The following is a 10,101-nucleotide window of genomic DNA, read 5'->3' as shown; positions in this document are numbered from 1 at the left end:
GTGTGTGTGTGTGTGTGTGTGTGTGTGTGTGTCACTTTCACTGTCTGGTGCCTGTATCATGAGACCAGCTGGTGGTGGGTCAGCGTGCCCAGACCGATATGGTGGAATGTGATGAGAGGTAGAAACAGAACTGTGAGGAAAGTCCCCCACTCTGACTTTAGGCAAAGATTTAAAGGTTTCACCATACGCAGGAGGTCTAAGTGTTATCAGTTCAAATAAAACGCATCATTTAGCTATGAAAAGAGGCTTATTTGGTTGCTTTTCTGTTGGATCATTCACACAAATGGCTTGCATGAATGATCCAACAGAAATGTGCCTTAATTTGGTTGCTTTTCTTAAAGATTAAGTTTCTGTGTTGTTGTTTTTTTTTTTGTTTGTTTTTTTTCCCCCCCATTAAATATCAAAGGTCAGTAAGTCCCGTTAAAAATGTCATATCATATCAGAAAAGGAAAACAAAAGGAGCTGTGATGAGTCAGACTTCGCTAGCATAGGAATCTGTAAAGGTTACTATCAAATTGGCCATTGCACTGATTTTTAAGCCTGATCAGAAGCTGTGAGTTTAACAGGAATTCTGTCGAGTTGAGACACGGGTCAACATAAGGCCTGAGGTGGATGACATGACTTGTGCAATGTGTGGCTACTCACATGGTTTAAAAAAAAAAAAAAATCTATTCTTCTTCATAGAAATGTCAAACCAGCATGAGCAAGCTGCTTTGTGACGTTTAACTGATGCTGGAATATGCAGCAGAATATTTAAAGGCAAACTCAGATGACAACTGTCCCAAATATTAAAAGCAATCCATCTTAAGGGGGACCCATCATGTAGATTATCAGTCCATACTTTTATTCTTGCAATAGATATTTTTGCATTATTCACAGTTCAAAATAATCAAACTTCTTCAAAGTGAGCGCCATGGTCTCTTGACACTGTGGCCACACATCTGTCTGCCTCATCAGAGGTGGAGCAATGCATGAGGCTGTCCGTTGGACCAGGCTGCACAATAATCGGGCGTTTCCCACGCTGCACATTGGCTCAGGGCTAACCCTCCCAGTACCAACACTGCCGGGGGCTGTTGGTTTAGCAACCGTCGCCATGTCTGAGAATGAGAATGCATGTCGTGGAGAGCAGGAATTTGTACACAGATCCCCTACAACCAGCAGAAACCTGAAGGACTGGAAAAAGAGGCAGTGATCAGAATGTGATAAATCCCCATAAGGGCTCAGGATTTGAAGAGAAATACATATGCTGTCTGCTGGAACAAGTTGCATTTATATCAGCATTAGCATCTCATATGCCATTGGATGGAAGGCGCGATTCATAGAGCTATGATAATTAGAAATGACACAAATGTTAAAAAGTTGAACTATCCTTAACCACAGACTTTCCCCTGCTCCTCTCCCTCATCTTTTACCTCTGCCTCTTTTATAGGCTGCGTGAGCCTTATGTCAACCCGCATAGCCTTGCCACTGTCTGGGTTACTTATTGACTGTCTCAGCCAGGTCTTAACTCCAGTAATTCTGCAGTCCTTCTCTGATCCGCATACTGGGGCGGATTTAAGCATGATATTAGACATTTTCCCTTTCAAAGGCTCTTTGGCTTGTGGATTCACTGGTCAGTGTTTTATGTATTATGCCAGAATGACTGGTCAACCTGCCCGTGGCCCAATAGCGCAGACGGTAAACTGGGGCTTTTTTTATTTTTTTTTATTTTATAAATCCTAATCCTTTTGTCTTCTCCAGGTGATACAGCCGGACTTCTTCCAGAGAATTCCTTCAAGGGGTCCAAATATGAGTTTGGAAGTATTGGCCTGGCACTCTACAGTGGCCTGTTTGCTTACGGTGGCTGGTGAGTTAACACATCAGCCTAGCTGTGCAATTAGTTTGCTGTCCACTGTCTGCCTGTATCCAGTTTCCCTCAATTCAAATGTTAAACCTGGTGCTTGGAGACGGTGTGAAAATGGATCAAACGCTGGGGCATTTTGTCAGTAACATATCATCTGATAAGTCCAATGAATGGCTATTACAAATAACACTGAACATACTGTACATTACTAATGTTTCTTTTAAATAATAAATATCAGAAAAATAAAGGTTCAGTGCATCTTCATTGCTTTTTACTGTTCCATACCTATTTGTTGTCTCTTTTGTTTCCAGGAACTACTTGAATTTTGTTACAGAGGAGATGATTGAACCTTACAAGTAAGTTGATCACAATTGTGATTTTTACCTTTAAAATTCATGTGGAGTAGTCAAAAGTCCGCAGTTGTAATCAGCCTGCCGTTGTTGTACGTTTTCCTCAGAAACCTTCCTCGAGCCATCATCATCTCCCTGCCGATAGTGACAGCAGTGTATGTCCTAACAAACTTGGCCTATTTCACCACACTCTCCCCCGATCAGATGCTTAACTCAGAGGCTGTGGCTGTGGTGAGTGCTTTGAGCTGCAGTAATGTACAAAAGTCTTGAGCCATCCCTCATTTCTTTATATTTTGCTAGGAAAATGGGAAATTGGTTCGGTGATTTATTAAAAGATATAAGACAAAAACAGAGTTTGTACAGTTCTAACAAGCTTGAAAGTCTGTATTTGGTATGCTTTAAGTGCTTCCTATCACACACATTCATACTCCAATAGATGCTTCGGAGAGGAGCTTGGAGTCTTTCCGAAGGATATTTGACATGCAGACTGGAGTAGACTGAACCAGCAACCTTCTGATTAGTATACAACCTGCTCTAATCTACCTCCTGAGTTAAAGCCAATCCAAAACCACCCGTGGAGCAGAGGGAAATTTTCTTGTAATTCCTCTAAGTGGTCTTAGGGAATAGTTCTCCAGGCTTCTTCAAGGACATTTGAAGCTCTTCTTTAGATGCTGACTGGCTTTTGTTCCATTCTTTATCAGGATGATCGCATACTACTTTAATAATGTTGAAGCCCAGCCTCTGGGGAGGCCAGTTCATGAGTGATAGTGTGTTTTTCTATCCAGGTGTGCTTACTGCATAGTGTTTGGGATCATTGCCAATTTGAAAAAATGAAGCCATTGCCCTGACAGAGCCTCCACCTTGTTTTATAGCAGTATTTTAAGGCAGCCAGTGTCCAAAGAAAAACTTTAAGACACCTTCAGGAAGCCTGGAAAACTACTGCCCGGGACCATTTTATGTTTAGTTTCCAAGAAGTCGGTCTTGATTGTAATTGTCTTAAAGAAATTAGCAGCACTGTATATTTGGGTGGGGGGTATAACAGGTCCAAAGATGTGAATACTTGCTGCTGAATGCTGAATATATGTTGCTGATGTTGTTGCCTACAGGATTTTGGTAACTACCACCTGGGTCCCATGGCGTGGATCATCCCGGTGTTTGTAGGCCTGTCCTGCTTTGGATCAGTCAACGGCTCACTGTTCACATCATCCAGGTAACACTCTCACACCAACCATGTTAAAAAAAAAACTCGTGCGCACACACACACACAATTAGCAAGTGTTAAGAGTCAAGATTAGAAACACCCGGAGCCTCTTCATCTTTCTTTTCACAGCGATTAATCACATATCTGTGTCTTTCTATTCATCTCAGGTTATTCTTTGTGGGTTCTCGGGAGGGTCACCTGCCCAGTCTGCTGTCAATGATCCACCCCACTCTGCTGACCCCACTCCCCTCACTTATATTCACTGTATGTTTTTGGTTTTTTAACTTTCTTTATTGGCACGCAAGAGAGTACATCTTCTGAAACCATAGCTAAAATAATAGTGTGCGTGTCTTTTCAGTATTTTAATTTGTGGGATCTCACTTCACTTCACTGCATAATAGGTTATTATATACAGTTACAGAATATTTTTAATTAATTTTGAATAAAAGGACAAAGGTGAACTTTTCTGAAAACAAAGACTTTTTGCTGCTCTCTTACACAGCTGAGAATCAAACCATACCAACATGCTAGCAACTTACACCTGCTCAGTTGAACTTCAATGAGTTACTTTATTTAATTGCATACAGAAAATCTCATACTTGGAGGCAGTGTCACCAGACTTAGAGAGGTAATGTTTTCCCTTCTCTCCGTCTGTCCAGTGTTTAATGACGCTGCTCTACGCCTTCTCCAACGACATCTTCTCCGTCATAAACTTCTTCAGCTTCTTCAACTGGCTCTGCATCGCCATGGCAATCATAGGAATGATGTGGCTCCGCTATAAGAAGCCTGAGCTGGATCGACCAATAAAGGTGAGTCAGCCTCGAGAACTGTTTTTAAGAGGTTTTCAGCAAAAAATGTGGCTGGGGGTGGAGAGAACTAGTCTGTCAGGCAGGCCAAAACAATGGATCTTCTCTTGGTCTTTGTCATCATTGACTCCCACTGAAGTTGGCTTTGGCAGCAGGAAATCTTCCTTCTTTGTGTAAAGCGACAGACAAAGATCCATTCAGTGCAGATGAACAGATACTGATCGCAGATTAAAGACATGAGGGGAGCTGGATGCTAGTCAGCTGGTGCTGAGGCTGGCTGCGTGTGTGCGTGTGTGTGTGTGTGTGTGTGTGTGTGTGTGTGTGTGTGTGTCTGTGTGCATCGTGTGTACTCTTGTTACCATTCTGTGGGGATCTGAATGTGTTTATACAGTCAGTGTGGGGAAAAGCAAAAAAAAGTCTTTGAATGTTACATTTGAGGTTGAAAGCTTTCACAATTAGGGTCCAGATTTGGAAAGTTAGCTATGGTTTGGGTAGGTTTGCACGATCTCCGTGATGTCCTCTGAGGTGATGGAAACACAAACGTTTGTGTGTGTGTGTGTGAGTAAGAGGAAGAGCGCTACCGCCGCACTCTCCGCATCACAGAGGACCCTTGTTACAATTTGAGTGTGTGTTTGATGGTCAGAGGCGGAAAAGTGAAAGAGGCAAATGGATGTACTGGTCCAGTCCTGTGTGAAAGCGGGTGGCTGGGACAGGAGCGGCACTGTCCCTGCTGACCTCCATCTCTCTTTCACTCTCCCACTCTTTTCCTTTCTCCTTTCTTTGTCTGTCACATTCCTGCTGTTCAGCCAATGAGAGTAGTGGAGAATCACAGTTAGATTTATTCCTTTTTGTAGGAGAGATACAACACTGTGCCCTAAGAACAGTTCAGCTATTGACAGTGTCCACTCACATTGATGCTACGTGGCCAAATGCATCTGAACACATGTGCATCGCATATATGATTATTGAGCACAGACGCTATCAAACATAACCCGGTAATAAGGATTACTACAGTGGCACTGGGAGGTCAAATACACTGCTTCTTCTTCTTAAGGTATTATTGGTTGTTGTAATACTGCTGCAGCTTTTTTCACACCACAGTTTAAATTTTTCTGGGAGACGCATTCACAGCTTATGTGTTGTGAGGGAGCAAAAGATGCAGGTAATTTTAATTGGATAATCCATAAGATACTGTAGATGCATGTTTGCTGTTAGCCGTTTATACTTCTGTTGTGTTTTGTGAGCTTTTTCTGTGTTTTTTCTATTTACTGGTGTTTTCTTAAGTTGCAGTGCATTTGGCCTCTCAGGGCCACCATAGATTATAAGGACAATCTGTGAAAGATTTAGACTTTATTGAATCGTGCCACCTGCCACATCCTGGCATCCCATTTTATCACCTCAGCTAACCAGAGCTGTGAGGGTGGCGGTGATTCGATATTTTACTTGGCTGATGATTTTTACAACTGAAGGGTGCTAATGGAAGAGTCCATTAGTTGACACTAGTGGTTAAATGAGTTTATCTAGCATACATAATAGGGAGCATCCTGTCTTATTGCATCTAGCTTGGCCAGGTTAGATATCACAACGACTGTATATAAAAGATGGCCGTAGGTTCTGTGCATAGAGTATAAATGATGGATTTAGCCACCATGATGTCCCTCATTGGTTTAGGATTGGATTTTGAGCCTTCCTTGTTAGCATTTCCGCTGCCACCTTATGTGGATGAAATGGTTTAGTGCTAATGTTGTAGCTGCCATAGGGGCAATGCAGACACACACATATTGGCTAAGTGGTGCCACGCCCGTAGCTCAGTTATCCAGGTGGATACGTTGTAAAACAGTTTACGTCATAACTGTTTTTTGTAGCATATTGCAAATATTCTTTTTCCTGCTACAAATTTGGGTATTTTAGGAGCTTTTGACTCCTTTTGCGAGCCTGTCTCAAGTGGCTCATGGAGGAACTGTAGTTTTGGGTCACTTCGCGCTGACTCTAAAACATCGAGCCAATGCAGAAGTGGCTTACAGCGGCGTTATTTCTCAGCAAACACTCAGTTATGAGTTTTTGTGCTTCTCCCTGCAGGTGAACATTCTGCTACCAGTGAGCTTTGTGTTAGCCTGCCTCTTCCTTATCATCGTCTCCTTCTGGAAGACTCCAGTCGAGTGCGCCATCGGCTTTGGGATCATCGGCACTGGACTGCCCGTCTATTTTATTGGTGTGTGGTGGCAGACTAAACCCAAGTGGCTGCGAAATGGAATCCGTAAGTAAAACAAACTCCTCCCCCTTGTCTATGAATATGTTACTTGGAGCATTTTATTCCACCTGTTTTTGTGTGCGCTTTTAATTTGTGCATTAACCTCCTAAGACCCAAACTCTTCCACGGCATGCATTTTTAATTTCTCTTTCATATTTGGGCATGTTGGGGCCCGATGAATGTAAAAACAAAGAATTTCCAGATTTATTTATTTATTTATTTTTTACCTTATTTTTGTTTTTAAGAAAAATAAGAGCCTCATATGAGGACATTTGTTTAACATTTTGATAGAACAGTAGCAGTATCATGTCCTTGTAAGTGGATATCAGGCCCTTGTAGAGCAAAATTGAGTATTTTGGTCTAAATAACCCAAATGTGATGTCCACTTATGTGGACGCCAGGTCCTATGAGGTTAATATAAACTCAGTTGATTTTTACTTATCTCAAGTTGTGCGTGAAAGTTTCAATGCTAGGTTCAATAAAAACATGACAAGTTTTTCTTCTTGAAACTTTTTAAAATTGTCCTCCGTTCTGCTGCTGATTAATATTTTAGGTTTATACCTTTGGTGTGTTGATCCGTATTTCTTTCTTCAGCTGCTGCATTTTGTCCTTGTCAGTTTCCAGCTAAATAATAACATTTAACAATTGAATGTAAAATTTGGTAGGATTTCAGATTTATCATCTCAAGGCTTTACGTTGGGTAAAGAAAGATATGGTGTTGGTCCACACTGATAGGCTTTCATATTTCAGCTCCATTCATTTGAACATTTGCTTTGCTCTTGATTTATATCCAAGTTTTTTTTTTGTTTTTGTTTTTTTCTTTCATCGCTGAGTTAAATGTTTAACTCCAGGTGACCTCAGCTGTTTTGGCCCCTGAAACCCGGTTCAGGGTTAGACTCGGTTTGCTAAATCTGAAGGAGGTCCCTGTTAAAGGTTTTTATTAGTGGTGATCTCATGTTTTCCTCACTCATAGCTCTCCTGAGTGGAAATAAGAACGCCGCTGTGGCCTTTAAGGACAGATAAATGGGACTTGGGATGCAGTCGGTGTATTTGAGCTCTGTTTGGGTGGAAACTTAGGTGAAGTGATGATTAACCGTCTCCGATGTTTGTTTTTCAGACTCGACCACAGCTCTGTGTCAGAAGTTCATGGAAGTTGTGCCTCAGCAGTCCTAAAAACCAAGTTGCCCTTTTACTTCAGCCAAAAGGCCAAGACGATTGGGCTAAGATATCATAACTGATGATGTTTGAACTCCGTTAATGCTTTTCTCACACACACACTCTCTCTCTCTCTCACACGCACACACACCTCATTTGAACTTGATGAAGACATCTGAAGTTAAACAGCCATCATCATTCTTTGGGGTTATTTGACCCTTTTAGTGTCAATAATTTGTAGTTTCTTTTTTTCTTTTCTTTTTATAAAACAAGAACTGGTTTTTTTTTTTATTTTTTTTTTTACATTTTCACTAATTGTTCTGTGAATACGTCTAATCTGCTGTCACCAGAAACCTGTTGTATTTAGCGGTGCCTTTACGTTGCAGATGAAGGTGAGCGTAGGTGGGCGATGATGCAGAACCAGCTGTCAAAATAAACAAAAAACAAGCAAACACAACAACAACTTTTCCCTTCAGGAAGTTGTTGCTGGATATCACTACACACTCTGTTTTGCTCCTGCAGCAGTCTTTACAATTTCAGTGTTGTGTTGTTGTCTGTGCTGCTGTGCTTTTGACAGTAAGCATCTGTCTGCCTCTCAGTGTTGGTTATTTGACCTGCATGTTGTGCGTCTGTGCACAAAGCTGAACAGAGGCTGTGCTTTTTTTTTTTTTTTTCCTTTTTTGAAATATTTAAAGACGATCAAAGTGCTGACGTCCTCTCACATGTAGGCCTGCTGCTGTGGTTTTATATCGGGTAAACGGGCAGTAAATTAAACCTAATGTATGTTTCGTTTGTCTGGCTAACCAAAGCCCGACTTAAATTTATCTCCGAGTATAAAAAATGTGCAGTCTACTGATTCCTCATAGGACTTCTGTGTCTGAAGTGTCTTTTAAATCCTCATGTGGTTAAGCTTGACAGAAGTGCCCATGGGAAATAGTATTTTCTGTAAAGTGGGTCAAAATGTGCAACCTTTCTGCTGTTCTTTTTGTGTTTTTTATTTTTTTTTAGGGCGGGGGTGGGGTTGTCACTGATGTCAGTGATCAATATGTTGGATAACTGAGCCTGGCTCCCAGAGTGCTGCTTTTACTCCATTGCACTGAAAGTGTTTGAGGCAATGTTTCCAACTACATGCTGCAGTAAAGCCATGTAACACTCACAGCACGAGGCTAGAATGGAAAGACAGAAACAATGCAGTTTTGGTCTGTGTGTGTGTGTGTGTGTGTGTGTGTGTGTGTGTGTGTGTGTGTGTGTGTGTGTGTGTGTGTGTGTGTGTGTGTGTTAAGCTTAAATGCTCCCCTCCAAATTATTCCATGCAGTCCTGCTCCATTTTTGTATTTTGGGACCGTTAAAGTGAAGTGACACAGGAGTTTCTGCCTAGTTATACCCAGACTGTCAGAGAGGAAGTTTGATGTTTTTATTTTTATAATGGGTTCGTTGAGAGATGCAGCACGTTTTCACATCACAATATAACTGGTAGTTTTTCATTTTTCATCCTCGTCTTTTGTTTGTATTTCATGCACAGTAAAAGTTACAAACAGAAAACTAGAGCTGCATTATTAGTGTCCACCCCGCTCCTCCTGGAAAAAGGACCAAAAGTACAGGTTACCATGGCAGCGGTGGATCCAGGAGGAGTGATGTGTATGTTATAGAGTTAGAGCCTTCTAACACTCCAGCCATCGCTCAGAGCTGATGGAGAAACTAACATAAATGCGACTGTAGGAACTTTATTTATTTGTAGCAAACTTTTGATGTGTATTATTAGTCGCTCTAATTTGTTTACAGGGCATTTTGTGAAAAGTGCTTGTCAAATAAATCTTGAGGTTTTTTTCCAGTCTTGTGTTCTGTTTTGTTTGGTTTTCATCGTTTGCTCCTCTCAGCTTTCTTTGCATTAATTTATTTGTAAGGAGTATAAAGTACAGATATTAGTATTAAAATTTAGAGAGGGGGGGAAAAAACTACTTAAGTACAGATAACTAAAAATTATACTTAAGTACAGTAATGTAGTTTGCTATTTGCCACTTCTGCTGACAGTTAAAAGCATTTCTTCCTTCTGTAGCCATAGCTAAATGCCATCATACCAAGGCCACACCTCTGCTCGTTCTGGCCAACTTTACAACCCTAATATAACATAACCCCGATAAAATATAAAGACTATAAAGTACACACACAGTAAAAAAAATAAAAAAATAAATAAATATTTAAGTAAAGGAAAGATACCTGAAAATTCTACCTAAGTACAGTCATGGACTATTTGTGCTTCATTACTTCCCATCCCTGCATTTAACCCTTAAATTTCCAGTTTACATGATCAAACACCTTGTTTTAGGACGTCCATGTGCAGCGGGCTTGCTGCATGATTTGTTGTTATGAAAATTACATTAGTTCCTTACATTTATTGTATTAAAATACAGTATTTCCCGAAACGTAGTAAAACATTAACTAGAGAAACGTGTGTGTGTGTGTGTGTGTGTGTGTGTGTGTGTGTGTGTGTGTGT

At 40.9% G+C, this 10,101-nt stretch overlaps 1 protein-coding gene across 1 annotated transcript in view; it reads left to right on the top strand.

Moving 5' to 3' along the window:
• slc7a5 (solute carrier family 7 member 5) overlaps positions 1–9,437 on the top strand; it is a 15,882-nt gene extending 6,445 nt beyond the window's left edge. The window contains exons 3-10 of the mRNA XM_005935027.3: positions 1,741–1,846; positions 2,155–2,199; positions 2,301–2,424; positions 3,300–3,403; positions 3,562–3,658; positions 4,054–4,203; positions 6,280–6,457; positions 7,569–9,437. Of these exons, the coding sequence (XP_005935089.1) occupies positions 1,741–1,846; positions 2,155–2,199; positions 2,301–2,424; positions 3,300–3,403; positions 3,562–3,658; positions 4,054–4,203; positions 6,280–6,457; positions 7,569–7,624 (860 nt within the window). The 3' untranslated portion in view covers positions 7,625–9,437. The remainder of the gene's footprint in view (positions 1–1,740; positions 1,847–2,154; positions 2,200–2,300; positions 2,425–3,299; positions 3,404–3,561; positions 3,659–4,053; positions 4,204–6,279; positions 6,458–7,568) is intronic.
• Positions 9,438–10,101: the final 664 nt, after the last annotated feature.

Source organism: Haplochromis burtoni, unplaced genomic scaffold, assembly GCF_018398535.1.
Source record: "Haplochromis burtoni strain Fernald_Lab_line unplaced genomic scaffold, NCSU_Asbu1 Contig_188, whole genome shotgun sequence".
NCBI lineage: Eukaryota > Metazoa > Chordata > Actinopteri > Cichliformes > Cichlidae > Haplochromis > Haplochromis burtoni.
This window is presented reverse-complemented; position numbering and strand designations above follow the sequence as displayed.